The following is a 25005-nucleotide window of genomic DNA, read 5'->3' on the forward strand; positions in this document are numbered from 1 at the left end:
AAGAGAGAAAATAACTCATTGCAGCCATTGCCCTTTGTAACGTCCTTGATCAGTATGAGCCAGATACCTGTTCCTTCGCTGTTTGTGCCCAAAGGAAACTCAGGTTACTAATTCTCACTTGCAGTTAACAGTTCAAATAATTGCTAATCTCCTGACATCTCAATTCCCTTCCTGCATTTATGATGGTAGAATTTTGCTGAATGTTGAATGTTCTTAGACTGAGCATTTTCTCTTGGCATTATCCTTCATTATTTGACAAGCTTGAGTATGAGACTAATAAAGGGGTGAGACTGATGCTTGGCAAACAGTTTTTCAGATGTCTGCCTATGATCCAGGAAACAGAGGGAGAGGGGAAAGTGGGGTTTTTAGGGAAGAAATGCATGATGGTAGAGTTTAAATTTTGTTTGTGGGTGGGGCGACCAGCAGGGTGGGGACCTTGGCCTGGTGCCGCCCGTGTCCCCTGCTACCCATCCCCAGTACCCCATTCACCATCGGGCAATGGGAGCCTGCCAGCTGGGGAGGGGACCGAGAGGTGGTCAGTGCGCCTCACAGTGACTGGTGGAGCGGTTGTTCTGGTCGTCCCGCCCTAAGGGTCAATTTGCATATTACCCTTTTATTATATAGGAGGACAGACAGAAACATGCAGGAATCCTCAGTAGTACCAGTGCCCAGACGAAGCCATATTTGTTCCCTCCTCAGCACTGACCCTGCCCCAAGCAGTCACTGCCCTGAGTCCCCACCCCCCCGAGTCAGCGTGGCCTGTTCTAGCACAGCGCGGCGATGGCTGGCACAGTGTGTGCGCTTTGGTCTGGCATCTGCGTCAGCCTGTGTTTGTGAGATTCCTGTTGCTGCGTGTGGTGCAGGCTTACTCACTCCCGGGTTCAGGAGCAGGCCACGGGGCGAGCATATTGGTGGGGAGTATAAGAACAAGCTCTCCCGGCCAGATCCTCTCCACAACGCAGCCAAGACAGAGTCTTCTTAGGGAATGAGCCTTAAACCAGAATGCGTTGTGCGTCACGGATGATCCGGAGGAGATTGCTAAGATAGAACCCTCTCCCTCCCTCGGCCAGCCCCCGGGGTGAGTGATGGTGGGTGTCAGCAAACTGCCTTCCCCAGAGGAAAAACAGGTGCCTGCTGTCTTCCTGGCAGGAGGTAGCGCAGGCACTCAGCTAGACCGTGACCCTCCCGTGGACGCTGGGGGCAGGCGCTGTGTCCCGCCCTGCACCTTCACAGAGCCGGTTCTCAGTCTCCGAGAGAGGCGTCCGGGTCAGAAAGCTGGCACAAGGCCCACGCTTTCCAAAGCATTCATATGCGGCTCAGAGAGAGAAGGAAGGACTCCCGGTTTTAAGTTTCAAATGTAAATGGTCTAAGAAAACGGAGGGGCAGGAAATCTCTTTTCTTATTGTCAGAAGGGAGACTTAAACCCCTGATTTTTAAATGTTTATTTAGCCTTACACTATTACACAAATTTTTATTCATTTGCTGTCAAGGACAACTTGGGTAGCTTCAGTTTGGAACTATTCTGAATTGTTGCCACCTTCGACATTCTTGTACTTGGCTTTTCCATGTAACATGTATGGTAGGCATGTAGCTAAGAACGGAGTCAATGACCACTGGGTGTACATGGGGTCCGTATTGGTAAACACTGCGGAACAGAGCTCCAATCTTTTAGCCAGGCGTGTTTATTTTGTTTTTTAGTAAAATAAGGGTTTTCAATAAAGAGGCTAACTCCCATTCAGAAATTAAAGTTAGAATGAGTTCTAGGAGTCATTTATCTGTCAATCATTGGTAAGCACCAGAGAAGCTGTGGACTTCAGTTAGCTGCTGAACTCTAGCTACCCCAAAAGTCAGGGGAAGCATCTAACACCAGACTAACAAGTTATTTTAGAATCTTAACATTGTCTAAACTTCTCTCTCATTTCCTTTTATTCAAAGGAAAAAATGGACTTCATTTTTGTTTGTCTTCTGATAGTTATTATTTGTAATGATTATTATTTAACTGTGCAAGCAAACATGTTATGATTACTATGGTATACTAGAGGCCCGGTGCACGAATTTGTGCACGGGTGGGGTCCAGCTGGCCCACCCCAATGGGGGCCCATCAGGCCGGGACGGCAGGGGAGAGGGGCTGCAGGAGGTTGGCCAGCCAGCCCCACCCCCGATCAGGGTGTTGGGAGCGATCGGGGGCCGGGTCAGTGTGGAAGGGGAAAGTGGGAAGGCGGGAGGTGATCAAGGCCCAGATCAGGCCCGTTGGCTGTCACAGTATGCATCATAGCCACCAGTCGTTCCAGTCATTCTGGTCATTCCGCCATTCCAGTCACTGGGCTTTTGTATATATAGATACTATGCAATAGCCAAAATAATTTGAATCATCTGTTTTTTATAAAAATTTTAATGTATCAAAATTTATTATAGCAAAATAAATAACTATAGCAAAAAATACGTAAGTACTGAAACAAAAATCTAACTAGGATATAACTTTGTTACAGGGACCAAACTGAAATCTCTCTCTTGCTCTCTGTCTCTCTCGGAAATACATATAAGTAAACACACACACACACACACACACACACACACACACACACACACACGAGGTTTCTTTCTTTTTTTCCCCCCACTTCTACAAGATCATTTTTTCCATATTATTAAATACTCTTCTGAAACAGAATTTTTAGTAGCTGTACAATATACCACTTTATGAATGTACCACAATTTTCTAATTGTAAGTAATCTATATCAATCACTAGCTCTCTAGAAATGTTTTGTTCATTTATATTATAATTTTTATAACCTATCGAATAAAAGTATTTTAAATTTTTTATTTCAATGCTCATTTATTTCCCTTGGAAGATAATTAAGTAAAAATGCTTAAAGTGTATTATTCATTTTAAGATTTATTGTGAATACAGATCACATGTTAGCACGCACTAGAAAGTTGTTAGTTGCAAATATTGTGATCTGCATGTTTTGTCTTCTGTGGTAAATAAAAATGCAGTTTATCAAGTTTTGTGATTTCTCCAGCTTTTGCAAATTTATGAAAAGAGTAGCATGTTACTAAACTTAATGTTAATTTAATAAAGGAGCTATACATTTTGGTCTTTTCATTTAACATATAATATGGAATATTTAGAAATACTTATAGAATAAAGAAATCAAATTTAACTCCAAGAAATATTTTATTAAAAATAGTCTACAAACCTTTAAATGTAATAGATTAATATAGCATGCATTGATTTCTTTTTTTTCAAAAGGAAGAATTTTTAAAAATCAGTTGAGAATAGATTATCTTCTACTGGTGTTTCACCATTGTGTGCCTCTCAAATTAGTGCACTCAGCTGCTGAGGACTCTTGATTGTTAGGGGGTAACTGACCAGAAAGCTGACTGGGTAACATACACCTACCTCGTGTATGGTAAGTTTCCTTCGAGCACCTTCTTTAATGTGTAACACGTTTGTATTACTTACTTCTCCTTCTGTCGCCCCCCCCGCCCCCGCAGGCTGCAGATTCTCAGGGACCACTTCACCTACTCCCTCTACGTGAACGTGTGCCGCTCGCTCTTCGAGAAGGACAAACTGCTCTTCTCCTTCTGCCTCACTGTGAACCTGCAGATCCACGAGCACGCGGTCAGTGCTGCTCTCCGTGCGGGGGAGCCCCTCACATTAACGCCGACTCACTGATGTCCTGATTTGTGCATTTGTAGCGGGACCTGAGTAAAAAGAGTTGTAAATACTTAAACAAAAAGAATTACTATAATTAAGGCAAGGCAACACTACTACACTGGATTTCAGAGGTGACAAATTAAACACAGAGTTCATCATATAACCATTATTTAAACTTGTGTATGTTTCCATTTAAAATAAATTCGTTTCTATTAGAATCTTATGTAAATATGCATATAAATGTACTAAATCTGTTGATATGTTTACATCAGGAAACAGCATAAATGGCGATGTTTTTAAGAACTTGTGCAAGTTAGACAAATCTGTTGGTGTTGAACAATACCCTTCACACATTTTCCTATGTCTGAAATCCATTCATTTAAAATAAAGGAAGTGCTGTGAGGATGGAGGACTGGCGGTGTGTAAATTCAGTATTTTGTACACTTATGTGTCTAAGACTTCTTGATTTCATATGGTGATATATTGGTGGAATTCTGAAGGAGTAAAGGACTTATTTTTGCATTTCTTGCAGAAGTTTCATAACAGCACTTGCTTATATCTTATGGAAAATAATTAAAAATATGGCAGATTGATGGCTTTCTGTCTTTCCACAACTTCTGGCGCCAGCAACACTCTAAGCAGCCATTTGGAAAAACATATCCAAATAGAATAAGTTCAGGTTTTCATGTTAAATGAGTAATTCTGGAGAAAATGATCGAAAAGTAGTTTTTTAAGATGGAACTATTTTTGAAAAATGATTGTGATAGACACAATGGTTTCTCATTGATAAGTACTGAACTATCTCAGCAGCTATAGGATTTCATAGGAACCACACCTGAAACTTGAAAATCAACTGTCAATTTTTAAAAACAGCTGTAAATTTACTATTTACGTGATGAACTCACTTCCGACTATTCATGTTGCCTTTTTTTTTTTTCTTTTTCCCCCAAAAGATTAATAAAGCTGAGTGGAGATTTCTGCTCACGGGCGGCATCGGACTGGATAACCCTTACACGAACCCTTGTATGTGGCTTCCTCAGAAGTCCTGGGATGAGATATGTCGCCTGGATGAGTTGCCCACCTTTAAAGCCATTCGGAAGGAGTTTATGCACCTAAAGGACGGGTGGAAAAGAGTCTATGACAGTTTGGTATGTTGTCGATGCTCTTGCTTTCCATAGTTTTTAAGTGGAGAAAATGTTCCATAACATGTTCTTATTTTTGAATACAAACAAGATTCAAGTAAGCTTTAAGTAAGCCGGTCAGACGTTAAATATCGAAGTGTAGAACCACCTTCTACATCAGTGGTTCTGTTTGAACTTCAAATTCCTTGAAGTGCAGAGATGCATGAAAGTTGCATGGTCCTTAAAAATACTACTTTTTAATTTCCATGCCAGGTTTTTATTTAGTATCTACTTATACTTTGGCAGTCCTAAGAGCAGATGAGCTGACATTTTACAAAACAGCTATTGTTTAGATTTTTTTGAATGCAGGATACAAGCTAATGTTTTCATTTCATATCACATGCCATTTGAGGAGAGGGAAAAGCTAATATTTCTCAAATATTTTTATGAAGCCCTGTCTTGCTAATTGAAGACTACTGTAGTTAACATTATAGAAATTGTTGCCTTCCTGAATTTTTTAGGTACAAGTGCTAATATTTTGCCAATTCCCAGTTACATTTTTTTTTCTATTCCTTTGTTTCTACTCTCTTGACATTCTGCTTTCCTTGGGTTTAATTTACCAGAGCTGTGTGTGGGGAAGCTGGGAGGAGGCGAGAAAGAGGCAGGTCCGTGGAGAACATTTTGTATCTGGGCACGTATTTGTTGCATTACACATGATGGCTAGACTGTGTCTACGCATGGCATGAAGTCAAATATTTTGGACAGGTCTCTTTTGGCTCTCTCCTTGCTAGTAACACAAATATATTTCCGAGAGATAAATATGTTTTGTGAGTGCTTCATTCTAATTTGAAATAGAAATTTGTTCGCTATACCGAAGCGTGGAGATTTCTGATCTGAGATACTGAGTAGCCTGCCCTGAAGCTTCAAAGGTACAACCGTCCCCCTTTTTTCAAGGCCACCCTCCTGGGATCTTGATTCCTCTCTTCTTATACAGTTGTAATAGCTCTCTTTCTTTTTTGGCTTTTTTACTACGCACATTCTCAAGTATTCTTTATTTTAAAAAAGTACCAAAAATTGTTCAAAACAAGAAATAACAATAAATTTTAGTAAAATGCCCTTCTTTTGTAATAAGTGTTTATTTTTATAAGTAGATGATGAGAGTAGCTGGTAGGTACTTCTACATGCCGTTGGAGAAATAATGGGAATAAAGCTTCATATGCACATTTATTTATTTTTTTCATAATAGGGATCATTTTATTTACTGGTTACTATTCATACTGAGATTAACTTGCTTAGTTCGTGTCCTGGTTCTGATTCCTCTGTGGTGTTTTCAATCTTCTCTTCATTCCTTATTTCATAGCTTTGCCCTGACCTAATAAAACTTACATTTATCATTCTTGATTTCATTTAGTCATTATGTTTTCTCTGAAAAAAATGTCTTATAAGTCAAAATACTGCTTTGTGTTAGTTTTAGAAATCATCTCCAAAATAATGTTGAATTATAGCCACTTTAATTTCAGGAGCCACATCACGAGACTTTTCCTGAAGCTTGGGAAGACAAAATGAATGATTTTCAAAGGATGCTCATCATCCGTTGCCTGAGGCCGGACAAGGTAAATGTGAGCTCTGAAAGCAGCTCAGCTCCTGGGGTTCCTCCTCCCTCCACACTCAGCAAACCTGGGTTCCTTCCGGATCACAGTGGGTGGGGCGCCGGGGGACGACCCACTTCCTCTTCAGACAGCCATTTTTCCAAAAGTTTGCATAGTTACTAAAACCACACTGAATTCAGATTACATTTTATAGCTTTATTTATTTTATGAGGCTTCCTTCTAAAGTATGCTTCCCCAATTTCTCACAGCCGACTTCCTTTCTATGCTATAATCTCATTTTTATTCTTATAATTTCAATGAAATTAGTCAATGATGTTAACCTCAAGCTAATATACTATACTATCTGGTTCTTCGAATGCTATCCTTAGTTCTATATAGTTCTTTGTTGGCCTTTGGAAAATTAATAGGATATTATTCTTAAGACATTTATTATTGCTGACTACAAACTAAAATTTCAACAATTTTAGCTTTATTTTCCTCAAATAATAAATCATATAACCATCTACCAGCTGACCTGTATGTCAGCAAATTTTAGTACTCATCAATATTCTGATTTGTATTATGATATGTAATTGTACTCTATTAAAAGAAGTATTCACTTAAGTACAATAGTTCATGTCCACAGAGATATCCATATACTCTGAAAAAATAGAGACACTATTGGGGGAAAAAACTGAAAAAAATATCCTAATTACCCATTGTTCCTTCTCAAGTAGAAGTAATGCATAATTATTTCAGCACTTACCATAGTCACAATTTAAGTTGCTAAGGAATATAAGACAATACTTCCATCCTAACAAAACAAGAAAGCAGAACTTAGATGGTGAGAGCAGTATTTTTTTTTAAAAATGTTTTCATCCACGTCAGTGCTAACGGGGGATGGAGGCCCTCCTTCCTCTGTGAGTCGTCATCTGTGCAGTGAGCACATGGAGTCCTTGCGTGACTTGGCCAGGGCCCGAGCGTCCGTTAGGCAAAGTGCCTGGGATCCCACGATACTTTTAGGGGTACTTTTAAGATGTTTTCATTTCTTTTATGATCAGAGAGTATAATCCAGTCTGTATTCTATTTGTAATGATACCAGAACAATCGTAAGATATAATTTTTAAATTGTTTTCATGAAGGAAGGGGCCCACGATGTGCCCATGAAAGCCTAGGGCTGCCCTGCTCTCTGGTGCCGGGAGTGACGCAGTGGTTTGAGAGTCATTATTAAACGGGCCCGGCCGAAAGGTCCCCAGGGTAGCCCGTGTGAAAAATGACTCCCCACTGAAACTTCAGGTTCAGCCCAAGAAGTTCCGCCTCAGCTATTAATAAGGAAGGACGGGAAATGTTTCCAAGCTTGCCTAGGATGCCCTCCTCCTTTAGAACTTTTAATTAGAATCTTCAAAGGTTTTCACTTTGTTTTCTAAGCTAATAAGACTTTTATACTAAAATGTCTCCACATGTACTCGTGACCTTCTTGCCTCAATAGTTGAAAAACAAAGAACCCTCTGTTCCTGTTTTAATTAAATTTAATTAAAAGTGATTAATGAACCATTTCCCAATGATAGCCATTTCATCTTGTAAATATCTTTCCCCCGGTTTTATGTTTTAAAAAATTTGACATTTTAATCTGAAGATACGTTGAGCTACCAAATAGATCAAATATTATTTTCCATATTCATTCTCTCTTTAGCGTGTTTTTCATGGAGCTGGGGAGATAGATATTCAAGCGGAGGGGTTCTGTTTGTGTGTATGTTTTTGTTGTTAAATCAATTGAGGTTCCACTTGTGGTTTCATCCTTCTCTTCAGGGGTGGGGAACCTATTTTCTGCCAAGGGCCATTTGAATATTTATGACATCACTTTCGGGCCATACAAAATTATCCACTTAAAAATTAGCCGCTGCATTTGGTCAAACATTTGATTAGCTCACCTCTAATGCGTTGGTAGGGCCAGGCCACATGATTTCCCAGGCCTTACAGGGCCCCTGGGCCGGACGTTCCCCACCCGTTAGCTGTTCTAATTCTTTAGCCCCGTCTTGTAACTCTCCCTCTGTCTCCCCTCGGGCTTCCTTGGCTAAGGGATGAGTGTAGACATTAACGCTTCTCAGCAAGACTTGCAGTTCTGCTCTCCTTCTGCACACACTCGGGTGGGGGGATTGGCCATACAACCTTGCTTTGGCCAATAACACGTGAGCATTGGACTCTGTTGTGAGATGTCCCGGGCACTCTCCTGCCATCAGAGTGGTGGAATCACGTGTAGAACTGAAGTGCCATGAGCAGGTGGATAGCTGAGCCTGCACAGGGAGCGTTAGTTGCCCACACACCCCGGTGACTTTGCAGCGGCAAGAAGAAGCTTTCGTTGGGTTAAGCCACCAAGACCCGGAAATGGTTTACCACTCGGCACAACTCAGTTTATCCTAAGTGATAGGTTGTCCACATGAACTGTCACCTCTGTCATCCTTAATAGAAAATGACTATTAGTGTGCTATTACGTTAGCAAACCCTCCAATCTCACCGTTTTCAGGTATTCCAATTTCTGGTGGTGAATGGTTGATTTTGGAATCTATATATTTTAAAATACATATGGAGGTTATGCTTTTAAAAGAATCATTTTCCAAAGTAAAGTGGTATTAGCGTGCCAGAGAAAGTACCCGTGCTGCGTGGAGCTAACATTTGGGCTAGTACCACATAGATTTTATTTCTTTGCAATATCTAAGTCATCGGATACTATAATGTCCACCAGGAAAATTAGCAATTGTGTGAACACTGGTTCATAATATCCTTTATTTGTCAGCACAATTTTTGGCATCTCCTTTCCGCTGCTCTCCCCTCAAAACCAACTCCACCCAGGCAAGAGTCCACAGATGCCAGGTTCTCTGCTGCTCGTGTTTGGAAAGATGTACAAGATGCTCACTAGGTCGCCAAAGAGCAATCAGATGGGCTTGCAGGTTCCTTTAACTTTAACAGTCTATAAATTCAAGTCTACGGGGTTTCATTTAGCAAAGCAGCGTAGCAAACGGGTAAAGACTGAGGTGAGGAAGGTTTGGGTCTATTTACAAAAGGAAGAGCTCCTGGCCACGGTTCTCTCCTGAACTGTAAACAAAAAGCAAATCAATCCGCTTCCACTAAGAAACTTGTCAAATATAAGTTAACTAGAGGCCCGGTGCACAACATTCGTGCACTGGGGTAGGGACGGGGTCCCCTCAGGCCGGCCTGCGACCTCTCGCAGTCTGGAACCCTCGCAGTCTGTGAGCCCGGCTTCTGGCTGAGCAGCACTCCCACAGGGGGATGTACTGACCACCAGGAGGCAGCTCCTACATTGAGCATCTGCCCCCTGGTGGCCAGTGCGCATCATAGCTACCAGTCGTTCAACCATTCGGTCGATTTGCATATTAGCCTTTTATTATATAGGATAAGTTCCTCTGACCGCTGATAAATCTTACTTGCCATACGTAGGAAAACATAAATGGGAGACCACAGACTTCTCTCCTGCCTTTTGGAAGGCGGTTGCCTAGATTAGTCTGTAATTTTTGTTACTGACAGATTTCACTTTACAAGCCTCTTGCTGGCGAGATGGGATCACAGAAGCAAACCCCAGCAATCGCCTTGCAAACTGAACGGCCGACAGAGTCATTGACCTCGGGAGTGAGGTTCAGTCCCGGGAGCAAGCGAGCCTTGTTCAGTTTTAATGCTAACAAGGACACACAGCCCGGGCTGGTTTGGCTCAATGGCTAGAGCGTCAGCCCACGGACTGCAGGTCCCGGGCTCCATCCCGGCCCTGGTCAGGGCGCTTGCGGGAGGCAACCAGTCATTGTATCTCTCTCACATCGATGTTTCTCTCTCTGTGTCTCTGCTCCTCCCACTCTCTCCAAAATTAATAATAATAATAAAATAAATGGGAAAATATCCCCAGGTGAGGATTAACCACCAAAAAACCCCCGAAACACTGACATCTGTCTCTGCTCACAGCACCCACAGGTGACCCGCCTCACCAGCCACGGGTGTGGGCGCGGGGCCACCTGCCCGGCCACTCGCAGGGGCGCCACTCACACCTCACACTCACCCACAGCGGAGCCAGGCACGCAGAGGCCGAGCGCTCATCCTGTTTGTAAAACTCTAATGGAAGTCCGCCTGGGGAGGGAGGGGGCCATGAAAGCGACGTCTTCCTGTTGAGAGTTGTTGTTTTTCATCTCATGAGAAAAGACCAGCTGCGGGAAAGCAATCCTAAGGCAGTAGTCGGCAAACTCATCAGTCCACAGAGCCAAATATCAACAGGACAACGATTGAAATTTCTTTTGAGAGCCACATTTTTAAAACTTAAACTTCTTCTAACGCCACTTCTTCAAAACAGACTCGCCCAGGCCGTGGTATTTTGTGGAAGAGCCACACTCACGGGGTCAAAGAGCCGCATGTGGCTCGCGAGCCGCGGTTTGCTGACCACGGTCCTAAGGGGAAGTGGGAGGACGAGGCCGGGCCTGGATACCTTCTGTTCCTGCGATGAGCCTGGCATCCGTGCCCGTTCACGGTAGCTAAACCAGGACAGAGCTTGTCTGGAAACAACACTTCCCGGTGAGTTTATTAGTCTGCGCTTCGAGGTTAGGATTCCTGTCATTAGAATCCCACCCTCCCAAAAGGAGGGCCCGGAGTAGGCATCCACTCATTCCTTCAGTAAATACTTACGTGCACCTACAATATATTGCCGAAACCGGTGTGGCTCAGTGGATAGAGTGTCGGCCTGCGGACTGAGGGGTCCCGGGTTCGATTCCGGTCAAGGGCATGTACCTTGGTTGCGGGCACATCCCCAGTGGGAGGTGTACAGGAGGCAGCTGATCGATGTTTCTCTCTCATCGATGTTTCTAACTCTCTATCTCTCTCCCTTCCTCTCTGTAAAAAATCAATAAAATATATTTAAAAAACAAAAACAAAAAAAAATACAGGTGTCACCTTGTTTGTTGGGTTCTCGGTATCATGGTACTTACAAATGGATTGTTCCTCTTCCATGCCTTTTCTATGTTTGCGTGCATCTGCAGAAATACTGGGAGAGGATTAAAACTCTAATGTAAGCCCAGCGACCCCTCCACTGTCAGCTCTCACCCTCACACCCTCAGCCACACACCCGTCCTCACCAGGACGAGGTAAAGGCACTCACATGCAGCAGTGGCTTTGACTCTCCACTGACCTTAACGAACACCTAAGTCAACCCCCCTCGCAGATGTGCAATATTCTTTCTAACACACCCGTGTTCCTTTCCAGGTCATTCCGATGCTGCAAGAATTTATAACCAACAAGCTGGGGCGCACGTTCATTGAACCGCCCCCCTTTAACCTGTCCAAGGCGTTTGCAGACAGCAACTGCTGTGCGCCCCTCATTTTCGTGCTCTCTCCGGGGGCCGACCCCATGGCCGCCCTGCTCAAATTTGCTGATGACCAGGTGCCTTCGAATAGATGGAGTTATCTGTGTGTGTGTGTGTGTGTGTGTGCGCGCGCACGCGTGCGTTTGCATGTTTGTATGTGTGTACATTACTATATATATATACACACACACACACACACATATATATATATATATATATATATATATATATATGTACTTGCTTATACTTGAAATGCTAAGGGGTGAGGAAAAGGTAGAAATGTGTCGCTCACTCAGCCCTTGAGAGACTTGGGACAGCGGAGGCTGAGAGTCCCAGGACATTGCTGTCTAAGCGGCCACACTGATGTGAGAAGCACTCCTTATCGCAACCATAAAACCAGAATGCGGGCCGGGGGCATGGGCTTAGCTTTCCCTTTGGGGGGAGGGGCATCTCGTGCCCTAATGTGCCCCGTGTGTGAGCTGGGGCTGATTTAACAGATTGGAGCCTCACCATGACCTGGGGGCCCCCTCTGGCCGGCTTCTCTCCCAGCCTCTGAAGGGGACCTCCCCCGACTCTCTAGAACAATCCTACCTTCCGGTCACTTTGCCGGGTTCTAGTCTAAGAAGCATATTTCCAGCTTTTCAGTGTGAAATGGACTTGCTGTCGATGTTCTTACCTCAGACATCCTAGAACAAGAAAATAGCAAACAAGCGGTTGGCAGTTTTGAGTTGACGTTTTTCCCTTTGGGTCTAATCAAAATAGCAGTTTACGGCAATAGAGCCGATATTTCTAAAACCACCACCACTTGTCCGGAGCACTTTTTGCTGTAGCTGTTTCTGGCACTTTCTATCTCAGTGTTCACAGCAGTCCCACGAGGTACATGACGGTGGTGCTCCTTTGCAGATAGGGATGCTGAGCGGGGAGAGGAAGGCGCTTCTCAAAGCTCAGCGGCTGACTGGCTGACGTCCTCCGTCCCAGGCCAGCTGAGCGGTTACTGTTTGGTTGGCTGCACTCCTAGAGGCCGGAGGGCCGATGGAGGGACCCGGCACTCGCCGGTGGTTAAGAGCCGACTTGCCCTTTGCCTAAGCGGTTATAGGGTTGGTATTCAGTAAGGCCGTTTTAGGGCCGCGTGTGTTCAGACCTCTGAAGGAAGCTACATAAGCCAGTAGTGACATGGCTCGTGGGGACGTTTCCCGTCCTAATGCTGTTTCTTCCCCTCCCCCACCTTGCTATCCTCGCACACAGGGCTACGGGGGAACGAAGCTTAGCTCTCTGTCTCTTGGCCAAGGCCAAGGGCCCATCGCCATGAAGATGTTAGAAAAAGCGGTCAAGGACGGGACGTGGGTGGTTCTTCAGAACTGCCACCTGGCCACCTCTTGGATGCCAACCCTTGAGAAGGTTTGCGAGGTGAGAGATGCCAGTTCATCCTCCTGGCTTGCATTCCCTCGATATAATTAGCGCTCTCCGTACCAGGGAAGCAGTCCCTTCTATCCTATAACTTGGAGGGTGGCAGGGGAGTAAGTGCTGGGCCACAGGAGGTGGGGGGCCTGGCCTTGGGAGCCGCAGGACCAAGAAGAGCGCACAGTCAGGCCTTGCTGAGTCCCTCCTCACAGGAGCCAGGCTCATCCGGGGGGCGGCCTCGAAGAGTGGGAACCACAGGGCAGACAGAACCCGCCCGCTTTTCACAGCCCCGGGCTGAACCCACAAAGGAGGCTCTTCAGGGGACATGCACGTGGCCCCCCTAAACTAACGCACGCCAAGAGACAGCTTTTCTTTCATTCGCTCCTCACCCACGTGGCCAGCGATCCTGCCCCCGGCGGGTCTGAAGCCAAAGGCCTCCTCCCACCCCCTCGGCACTGGTCCCGGGACTTCCCTCTTTTCCAGAAAGAAAGCCCCTAGTTCAGCCCAGTAAACAGAACACTTGGCGCCTGATTTCAGTGAACAGAAAGGAAACGTGTCCTCTCATTACCCAGCCCTCCTAACTCAGAGCCTCGCCTCCTCAACAACCAAGGCGAGGCCACGACCGGCACTGTGCAGGCCCGCACTGACCCGCAGGCGCCAGGCGTCCTTCTGTCCTTCCTAACTCACCCCCCCCCCCCTTTCCACTGGGCGCTCACCATTGCTTTACTGATGGAGAGTTGCAAGTTTAAAACCAGACCCACCGACAGGACAAGGCAGCGAGAGCGGGGCCCTGGCCATCATCCCCGTTCCCGCAGGGCAGGCCTGGGGCCCCGCCGGCCGGCCCCACTCGCCCCTGAAGCACGCAGCTCCTAGCGATGTGCTTCCTGCTCTAGGCCCACCCGTTCTCCTTCCTTCCGGAACGCTCTCCCCGCTGCTTGGTGTAACATTGACCGATCTGCAGTGCGGTGCGTGTGCTCACAGCATGGCTACAGCCAAAATACAAATAAAAAGGATTGTTCTCCACCCAGCTCCGAGGCAGAGAACCCTTCTGTCCATGTTTCACCAACACCGAGAAAGACACACGTGTTGGGGGATGGTTTGGCCTTTACTGCGACCAATTCTGAATGATGCAGCCCCTCTGTCTTCTTCATGGCTCCATGGTTTACCTGTGTCAGCCCTTGTTCCTGGGGGGGGGGGGGGGGGGGGTCCGGTGTTCCGGCTTCTGCCTTAAGCTGCAGCGCTGGGCTCTGTTTTGTAGAAATGCTTACCCCCCTCCCAGCCCCCCCCCAACCCCCCCAGCCCCCCCAACCCCCCAGCCCCCCCAGCCCTCCCTCCTAACCCCCAGGTCCCCCAGCCCCCCCAGCCCCGCCCCCCCCCAGTCCCCCCAGCCACGTGATCTGGAGAGTTCTCCTTGATCTTATTTGTGCTTCTGTATCCGACTCCTTTCCCCGCAGGAGCTGAGCCCCGAGTCCACTCACCCGGACTTCCGCATGTGGCTGACCAGCTACCCGTCCCCCAACTTCCCGGTGGCCGTCCTGCAGAACGGGGTGAAAATGACCAACGAGGCCCCCAAAGGTCTCCGGGCGAACATCATCCGCTCCTACCTCATGGACCCCATCTCGGACCCCGAGTTCTTCGGCAGCTGCAAGAAGCCTGTTAGTGACGCTAAGTCTGGTTGCCCAGCCCCGGGGGGGAGGTGGGGGGCAGATGCCTGCGCCCAGGACAGCTCCACCCTAAACGGCCTCCCTCCCGCGTGCGGCGCCCTGGGCTTTGGTTACTGGTTACTGACTGTGCTGAGGTCAATTGTATTCATGTTTTATTTTAATTTTACTGCCGGCCCGTCCCTGCTCAGCTGGGATCTCGGGGGGCGTCGTCAATAACGCAGCCCTGTATTGAGCGAGCCGCTGCGGGCCGTTCCCAGCAGGAACCCGCGAGCGGGGAGCATCTTGTTTGAGGATATGAACCGGCCATTCGCTGGCTGGAGCCCTATCTCTAAATTAAAATATAAAAACGTCTCCTCCGTGGGACCAGAAGGAGAGCCGAATGGCTTTGCCCCGGACGGATGGGCTCAGAGGGTCTTTTGTAGCATCTTCCCTCAGCCACCCGCCGCGCTCCTGATTAGAATTCCGGGGGTGAATGTGTGTGACCCAAAGTCGTCTCCCGGCGTTTTGCCGGAATTAAAACTGGAAGAGCTGCGTTTTAAGGGAGGTTGTGAACCTCGGTAAGTTTCTGCCATTAGAAAGCTCACAGTCTTGATGTCGGAATGTGTTTTACGTCTGCATCAAAAGGAAACATTAAAAATAAAGAAGTACTTTCATTAAACAAAAGTCCTGGGTACTAAAAAAAAAAAAAAAAGCATGTGTATTTAAAACGAAGTCAGACCTTCTTCCCGGCTTCTGGGCCCTGGGTCTGGCTAATTTTCGCATTGGGCCCCGAAGGGCAGGTCACTCCGGGTCGGTGGTGAGGGCGTTGCCAGCCGGGCAGAGCCTTTTTGCAAAATTGTCCCTCCCTTTAGTCTCCATCAAAGGTCTCTCCAGAGCAGTGGTCGGTCAGCAAACTCATTCGTCAGCAGAGCCAAATACCAACAGTACAACGATTGAAATTTCTTTTGAGAGCCACATTTTTTAAACTTAAACTTCTTCTAACGCCACTTCTTCAAAACAGACTCGCCCAGGCTGTGGTATTTTGTGGAAGAGCCACACTCAAGGGGCCAAAGAGCCGCATGTGGCTAGCGAGCCGCAGTTTGCCGACCAAGGCTCCAGGAATATTCGCGCGTCTTTGAAGACAAGGCTGTGATGAACCACAGTCCAAAACAAAGCCACGTCTCCTCAAATCCCACAGCAGCACATCATAATTTTTTGGTTTTAATTTTTTTTTTATTTGGAAACATGTTTAAACTCACAGGAAAGCCGCACAAGGAGTGCCCCTCAGCCCGGTGCCCACATGCGCCTCCCGGTGCCATGTCCCATGGGCAGGCGAGGCAGGTGTGCGTGGCCCCTCCCGAAGGAAATGCTCACTGTCTGTGTTAGGGCAGAGGCGGCCTCTTACTCCGGTGCAGCTGTTAGTTAGTGCTTTAAGGAGGATGCAGTGTTAGTTAGTGATTTAAGGAGGATGCACTGTTAGTTAGTACTTTAAGGAGGATGCAGTGTTAGTTAGTGATTTAAGGAGGATGCAGTGTTAGTTAGTGATTTAAGGAGGATGCAGTGTTAGTACTTTAAGGAGGATGCAGTGTTAGTGATTTAAGGAGGATGCAGTGTTAGTTAGTACTTTAAGGAGGATGCACTGTTAGTTAGTACTTTAAGGAGGATGCAGTGTTAGTGATTTAAGGAGGATGCAGTGTTAGTTAGTACTTTAAGGAGGATGCACTGTTAGTTAGTACTTTAAGGAGGATGCAGTGTTAGTTAGTACTTTAAGGAGGATGCAGTGTTAGTGATTTAAGGAGGATGCAGTGTTAGTACTTTAAGGAGGATGCACTGTTAGTTAGTACTTTAAGGAGGATGCAGTGTTAGTTAGTACTTTAAGGAGGATGCACTGTTAGTACTTTAAGGAGGAATCACTGTTAGTTAGTACTTTAAGGAGGATGCACTGTTAGTACTTTAAGGAGGATGCAGTGTTAGTTAGTACTTTAAGGAGGATGCACTGTTAGTTAGTACTTTAAGGAGGATGCAGTGTTAGTTAGTACTTTAAGGAGGATGCAGTGTTAGTTAGTACTTTAAGGAGGATGCACTGTTAGTTAGTACTTTAAGGAGGATGCAGTGTTAGTTAGTACTTTAAGGAGGATGCAGTGTTAGTTAGTACTTTAAGGAGGATGCAGTGTTAGTGATTTAAGGAGGATGCAGTGTTAGTTAGTACTTTAAGGAGGATGCACTGTTAGTTAGTACTTTAAGGAGGATGCAGTGTTAGTACTTTAAGGAGGATGCAGTGTTAGTGATTTAAGGAGGATGCACTGTTAGTTAGTACTTTAGGGAGGATGCAGTGTTAGTTAGTACTTTAAGGAGGATGCAGTGTTAGTGATTTAAGGAGGATGCAGTGTTAGTTAGTACTTTAAGGGGGATGCAGTGTTGTGTCTGATCGCCCACTTGTTTTCCGGATGCGTCAGTGGCGTCCCTTACAGCCCTGGCCTGTCCGCTACAGGGTTGGTCTGGGGCTCGTGTATATTTAGTTCCCGGTCTCTCTGCCTTCTTCAGGCTGAAGCATGTCCTCAGCCTTTCTTTGATGACATGGACATTTCTTCCTTTTTTAAAAATATATTTTCATTGATTTCAGAGAGGAAGGGAGAGGGAGAGAGAGATAGGAACATCCATGATGAGAGAGGATCATGGATCGGCCGCCTCCTGCACGCCCCCTTCTGGGGACCAAGCCCGCAACCCGGGCATGGGCCCTGACAGGGAATCGAACCTTGACCTCCTGGTTCATAGGTCGACGCTCAGCCACGGAGCCCCGCCAGGGGCAGGATGACATTGGCCTTCCTGAAGGATCTGTCTGAGGGAGGGTCAGCACGATGCAAAGGGAGGAGAGGAGAGTGAGGTGGCGCCGCTCCTTCTCGTTCCAGGCGGAATTCAAGAAGCTGCTCTACGGCCTCTGCTTCTTCCACGCTTTGGTGCAAGAGCGACGGAAGTTCGGGCCCCTGGGCTGGAACATTCCGTACGAGTTCAACGAGACGGACCTGCGGATCAGCGTCCAGCAGCTGCACATGTTCCTGAACCAGTACGAGGTACGTCCCGGGGAGTGTGTGCGGCCAGCAGGGGCTTCTGACTCACTGCTGCTCCGAGGGGTGCACAGCAGGCAGGCCCGGAAGCTCTGTGAGCAGGGCTTCAGCACACAGGTCCTGTCACTGCTGCAGGAGGCAGCCAGGGTGTCCGTCTGTCTATTAGGGACTATATTTTATCGTTGATGTTGACGCATACACACCCACGGAATCTGAAAAGTGATTGTACTTGTTTGGAAAAAGATTTGAGAATATCATACATTAGCCAGGCTCCAAAATCAGGCGGTGGGGTGGGGGAGGGGGGAGGGGGGGAAGCGACTGGTTCCCGTCTGTTCCGGAGCATGACCTCATGTTTAGAGAAATGTCATTGTGTCACAGAGGAGGGCACTTGGGACCTAAGGAATAAGTAGGAGGATTTCAGGCACATACTATGAAGAAGCCACAATAAAATGGCAAATACTGTGTGCCGATAGCAATGATTATATTGTACATCTGAAACTAATATAATGGTAATATCCACTATACCTCTTTTTTTTTTTTAATGCCAATTTGTGGAAAGGTTTGGTTAACTGTAGTGATTTGGAACTGTCTTGTGGCCCATGCTAACTGATTTGGGAGTTTATTCCATGGCTATTGGTGTGATTTTAAGAGATTATTTGCATTTTAGAACGAAAGGCCAGTTTTATATCCGATGAGTTGAATTGTGTCCCCTCCTAAATTCACCACCTTCGGTTCCAGTTCTACCAAAGAACAAGTCTTATAATTTCCAACTCCCGGTTCAGTGAATTCCCCTCTACTGCCCACTCTTCCCTGGTGCCATTATTTCTATTGAGGAGGCTCCTCAAAGTGGAATCACTGAATACAGGAGTCATACACTTAAACTTGTGACAGATAACTAACTGCAGGAAGGACATGTTAAGCATAAAAATGACCCCAAAAAACCATGAAGTAAAAGATTGCTGGGTTTTAGGAGAAAATATTTTAAAACTTTGCCATATTAAAATGCCACAAACAGTTAAACATCATACAGATAAAAGACAAATGAAAACTGGAGAAAATGTTTAAAATTTATCTGACAAAGTGATTGGGTATCTTTATAAAGAGCTTTAAAAAGTAGGAGGGAATAAAGGATAATCATTCAGATTAGAAAAACACCTAAAAGAACAGAGTAGATAATTTAACAAAATAAGAAATACAAATGGTAAACATTTTTTAAACGTCAATATAAAAAAATAAACTTAAAAACTACAAACAATGTCATCATTTGTCAATATGTTTTCCTAAATGACAGTGCTCAATTTGGTTGAAAGCACTAAGAAATAGAATTCTCTATACTGCTGGGTGTGTAAGTATTTATGCTTAGTTTAAAAGAAATCGCAATATGAAAAGTTGATCCTGTTGCATGCATAAACTTTTAAAAATTCTGTATACAAGAGACTATAATAAAAAAGCAAGCCAACAGGAAAATATCTGTATAAATTTGATAAATAAAGGTAAATTTATAAAACAGCTTATACAAATCAAGTAAAACTATTAAAACTTTAATTGAAAAATGAGTTGGAGGCTCATTCGCAGAAGCACAAATGTTTTTAAACATATGAAAAAATTATGAGCCTCACTAGTTTTCTAGTAATGCAAATTATGACAATATTAATTATATTTGGTTTATCAAATTACAAAAGATTTTCAAACTGAGTTTTGCAACTGCTACGGCCTGTCAGGAGAGCAATTTGGTGACACTAACCACCTGCTCTTTATAAGCTCCTTTCCTTGACGTAGTGGTTTCCTTTTCGGAAATCTAGACGACTGAATCCTTAGAAACTGAAAAAGGATTTGAAACAGTAGAAAGTTAAGAGCAACTGAAGTGTTCAGTATTAGAAGACAGTTATTAAAATAGTGTTCTCAAAGAGTATTTTGTAAAATGGTACAAGATTCTCATGAGTTCATACAATATACAAGGTATATTGTATATAGAGTGTGATTCAAATTATCAAAATATTCTTCTTCTATAATAATAAAAGTGTAATATGCAAATTGACCAAACAACCAAACAGCAGAACAACCGCCTGGACGACAGTCCAGAAGACCATGCTATGACACCCACTGGCGCCAGGCCAGCCAGGGCGGGTGTGATGTTATTGGTCAGGGGGCCCCGGCATCACCCCACAATCGCCCCCAAAGAGGGAGGCCCAGGCCACCCTCTGTGAGCAATCGATGGGCGGGGAGGGGCTCCGCGATCAATCGCCCCAAAGAGGGAGGCCCAGGCTACCCAGCTGGTTGTGCTGCGGTAGGTGGGCGGGGCCTCCCTCTGGGCAGCGATCAATCACGGAGCCCCGGCCGGGTAGCCTGGCCCTCCCTCTTTGAGGCGATCGATATTTCCATATACATTTTACTAATTTTCTTGCATCTCTGACACTTCTATTATAGAGAAAGGGCAAATAGCAATATTAAAATATTTCCTCTAATTAATTCCCTTTCAATGTGCACCGGGCCACTAGTATGGCTATAAAAAGGAAATGAACACTGATTATCTCTGAATTATACTGGATTTGTTCTGCCTGTCACTCAGCTATGAGAGGTTTCCAAGGATGGGCTTCTGGCCATTTCACTGTGTGCCTGGAATTCACTGTGGGCCGTTAGCGCTGGGTGAGCAGTGAGTTCACGGGCTACTGGAGGAGTTCTGTTCTCTGCACTGAGTGGGGACAAACCACAGAAGGAGAGAGGACCGGGCGGGCGGGGGGGGGGGGCCACAGTCAGCAGGAGAGTATGTAAAGGGACACGGTGTTCACGCCAACCTGCGGTAAGATGTTTTGATCAGGTGAACCAGCTAGAAACACAATGTTGTGGGCTGTGTGGCTGGTAAGTGGCTGAGAACCTGAGCTCTTAATTCCAGGAGCTGCCCTACGACGCCCTGCGGTACATGACGGGCGAGTGCAACTACGGCGGCAGGGTGACGGACGACTGGGACCGCCGCACGCTGCGCAGCATCCTCAACAAGTTCTTCTGCACCGAGCTGGTGGAGGACGCGGGCTACAAGTTCGACTCGAGCGGCATCTACTTTGTCCCCCCTGCGGGTGATGTAAGTACGTCTTTCTGGGAAACGCAAAGTGGTCAACACGGAAGTGCTCCCATACGGAAAAGGATTTTTCCAGAAGTCTTGTTTTCTGTTAAACCTTGTGTGAGCTCCCTTCGGTGTCATTAGGACAAAGCACACCCTGGCATAGACACAGTGGTCTCCTGCGGCTGTGGCGTGAGGGGAGCAGAAATGTCCCGAAGCCAAGAACAGCTTCCTCGGTGACCTGAGGCTCCTATTAGCGTGAATGCAGTCCTTTGGGTAAAAAGCCATTGTCCCCAGTTAAAAAGGGAATACACATGTGAGGAGGTAAAAGTAATCTATATGTATAAAAGCCTAAGCGACCATTAGGACCGGTCACTGTGACGTGCACTGACCACCAGGGGGCAGACGCTCAATGCAGGAGCTGCCCCCTGGCGGTCAGTGCACTCCCACATCCAACCTCCCGCAGTCAACCAACCTTCTGTGGTCCCTCTCCCAGGCCGGTTCGCCAGCCCCGATGGCCCCAATGGGAACTGGTCGAGACGGCACCGATCGCCGGCCAGGCCAAGGGACCCCCCACCCATGCACAAAGTCCATGCACCGGGCCTCTAGTATGAACAATAAGGGTTAATATTTATGTCATGCTTAATTATTTGCACAGTGGTTACAGGTCATGATCTCACCAGAGCAGCTGATTGACATTGGTATTGCTAGTCTATCCCTTTTACAAGTGAAAAAGCAAGTTCGCTCAAATCGAATGACTCGCCCAATGCCACACAAGGAGAGAGCGGCAGTCACAGAACCACCTACCGCACAAGGCCAAGGTCCCCTTTAACTGTTTTTTTTTGTTTTGTTTTTTTCCCCCATTCCTGTCTGGTGGGAGACAGGATCACCACACAGTATATTTCCAGGGCAGTCAGATTGGTTCTCATTTCATTCCCAGGAGTCAGAAGGGCACATATTGAAAGTTAAACGCATGGCCACGTCCAACACAGGCCCGTACCATAGCCCCCCAACCCTGGCCCATCGTCCACCAGGATTAATGCCAGCTGAGGTCAGGTATCCATGGGATGAAGAGAAAACTCCATCCCGGAGCCTCTGTCATTGATTGGGTGGAGCAAGTCAACATGGAGAACCATGGGTAACATGCTCTCCAGTAATGGGGTGGCAAAGGGCCCAAAGCATGGGTCCTTTCCACCATATTGAAAACCATCAATGAACAACCCTCCCCCCCCACCAATCAACATATATGTGTTTGTATATGATTATATGAGCATCAAGAAATATATGGGATTTTGGTAGAAGTCCAAGTAAATAAATATAAAGTGTGAGTGCAACTACATAAACACATATACAACGTTAATGATGGTGGTTATCTCAGGACAATAAATTTTCCGATCATTCTTACTTTTCTGAACTACGTAGATTTATCACAGTAAGAGTACCGAGAAAAAGTCAGAGTAGAGCCTAAATAAATTTATTTGATCGCAATAAATTAAGAACAGTCATCGGCAAAATGCAGCACAGAAAGATTTCTCTGGGAGACATTTCTAAGTGAAGTGGCCCGGACATTCCTCTCTCTGTTTTAAAATCCATTCCGATTGAATGATACAGTTTCTTTTTCTCTCTCTAAATGTGTTCATATCTTAATTTTTTAAAACCTGGGCTGCTGAGGCGGGAAGAAAAGGAAAGCATTCAGTGTCTGCTCTCACAGGCTCATCCACTCAATAATCTGAGTGTTGAAATCACCTCTTTTCAGTGGGAAGGTTCTAGAGGATGATTGATTTCTAACCTCCCAACTCCCTGTGATTCATCTCTGCAGCACAAAAGCTACATCGAATACACGCAGACTCTGCCGCTGACCCCAGCACCGGAAATCTTTGGGATGAATGCCAACGCAGATATCACGAAAGATCAGTCAGAAACGCAACAGCTATTCGATAACATTCTTCTCACACAGGTGTGTGGTTTTGCAGCGCCGGCCCCTGAGGCTGGAGCGTGTGAGCACAGCGGGGCCCGCACACACAGTTCTGTCTGTGAAGGTGGATAACCATGCTAAGGAAAAGAAAAATATGTACACGGGCCTCCCGTATGGATTTAAGCAAAGTGCACGAGTTGTATGGGGTGTTCTTCATCCATCTGTTGGCCTGGAGAGAATCTTTGAGTATTATTCTGCTGCCAGGAGGTCTTGGAGTGACATTGAGTCTCTCTGAGTATTGTCTGATAGCATTCCGCTGCTAGAATTCCACTTCCCCTTTTTTTTTGCATAAACCATACCCAAATGCATGACATAGCTGGCCCTTTAAATTCCCCTTGAGAAGGGGAAATAATGAACAACATAGACTGATGAACAAGAACAGACCCAGAAACAAGGAGGCATGGATCAGACTGTCGGGCCTCGGGGGGAGGGTAGGGAAGGGTGGGGTTAAAGGGGGAGATCAACCAAAGGACTTGTGTGCAGACATATGAGCCCAACCAGCTGTTAAGGACAACAGGGGCGTGGGGGCATGTGTGGGGAGGGGGGTGGGATGGAAATGGGGGGACGAGGACAAATATGTGATACCTTAATCAATAAAGAAATTTAAAAAATAAATAAATAAAATAAATAAAATAAAATAAAAGACCCCCCCCCCCAAAAAAAATAAAATAAATAAATTCCCCTTGAGAGGAAGAAGAATCTCAAAGCTACTTGGGAAGCAGTTGATACCAGACTCCATCTAGAATTTTGCCTATTTTATTTTCTAGTCTTTTACTAATTCACTAGCAACTTTTGAAATGACTTATTTTTTTATCAAATATTCCATAATGTGTAATCTAGCTTACACAGAAACAGTATCTTTCACATCAGTATTTTATCAGATTATATAATGTTTAAAGAATACAATTGTACCCGGCCAGCATGGCTCAGTGGTTGAGTATCAACCTATGAACGAGGAGGTCACGGTTTGATTCCCGGGTTGCGGGCTTGATCCCCAGTGTGGAGCGTGCAGGAGGCAGCCGATCAATGACCCTCTCTCATCATTGATGTTTCTATTTCTCTCTCCTTCTACCTTCCTCTCTGACATCAATAAAAATATAGATTTTTTTTTTAAAAATAATACAATTGCAATAGCAAGTACAAAGTGGAAAAATAAAGTCAAGGAGAAAAACACAGTAACTCTTGGCAACTAAGCAGCTCCCCTGGAGAGAACAGGAAGGTGAGGGCGGCCAGAGAGTTCGCCGCCAAGGCACAGAGTTCAGCGTGGCCAGGGCAGGAGCCCACACTTTCGAATGGTCAATATCTAATCTTGCTTGTCTATTAAGATCTTCTCTTGTATTGTTCTCCCTTTAGCTGGGCTCAGTTGGTGGTGGTGGCTGTTTTTCATTTTTGAAAGCACGTTAGTCCAAATGGCAGGAGTTCCCTTTGAGAATGAATGAAATTTTAATAAGTTAAGGGTGATCGCTCACCAGTGTCGCATAGAACCGTGCACCGAGATTCCCAGTCAGGACACATGCCCCGATTTTGGGCTAGATCCCCAGAAGGGGATGTGCAGGAGGCTTTCTCCCTCATGGATGTTTCTATTGCTTTCTCTCTCTCCCTCCCCCTTCCTCTCTCTTTAAAAAGCAATAAAAACATATAAAAATAAGTTAAGGATGATTGTTCAGTCCAGCAAATTATTTCTCAAAATAAAGTCTACCTGACCTTTTTATTTTTGTGGAATCTCAGAATAGTAATGGCCGTTAGTATTACAGAGTGCTTACTGCATGCCAGCACTGTCCTCGGTGCTTGCAAAATCCTGTGAAGTGGAAGCCGACTACTCTCATTTTACAGGAGTGAAACAGACACAGAAACTCAGCAGCTTACCCAAGGTCAGCAGGACAATTTCAGGCCAGGACTCAAAGCCACGCAGCCTGACTCCACTAGGTTGGCTCTAGAATCCGTGTTCTGATCCTCTATGCCAGTGGTCGGCAAACCGCGGCTCGCGAGCCACATGCGGCTCTTTGGCCCCTTGAGTGTGGCTCTTCCACAAAATACCATGGCCTGGGAGAGTCTATTTTGAAGAAATGGCATTAGAAGAAGTTTAAGTTTAAAAAATTTGGCTCTCAAAAGATATTTCAATTGTTATATTGTTGATATTT

General features: G+C 45.6%; 1 protein-coding gene across 1 annotated transcript in view; it reads left to right on the forward strand.

Annotated features, from left to right (window-relative positions):
- Positions 1 to 25005, forward strand: part of DNAH7 (dynein axonemal heavy chain 7) — a 155039-nt gene that overhangs the window by 119043 nt on the left and 10991 nt on the right. The window contains exons 51-59 of the mRNA XM_054722861.1: positions 3497 to 3623; positions 4613 to 4807; positions 6301 to 6393; positions 11623 to 11799; positions 12968 to 13129; positions 14578 to 14778; positions 17676 to 17837; positions 20725 to 20910; positions 22709 to 22846. Of these exons, the coding sequence (XP_054578836.1) occupies positions 3497 to 3623; positions 4613 to 4807; positions 6301 to 6393; positions 11623 to 11799; positions 12968 to 13129; positions 14578 to 14778; positions 17676 to 17837; positions 20725 to 20910; positions 22709 to 22846 (1441 nt within the window). The remainder of the gene's footprint in view (positions 1 to 3496; positions 3624 to 4612; positions 4808 to 6300; positions 6394 to 11622; positions 11800 to 12967; positions 13130 to 14577; positions 14779 to 17675; positions 17838 to 20724; positions 20911 to 22708; positions 22847 to 25005) is intronic.

The sequence above is a fragment of the Eptesicus fuscus genome, chromosome 11 (genome assembly GCF_027574615.1).
Source record: "Eptesicus fuscus isolate TK198812 chromosome 11, DD_ASM_mEF_20220401, whole genome shotgun sequence".
In the NCBI taxonomy this organism is placed as follows: domain Eukaryota; kingdom Metazoa; phylum Chordata; class Mammalia; order Chiroptera; family Vespertilionidae; genus Eptesicus; species Eptesicus fuscus.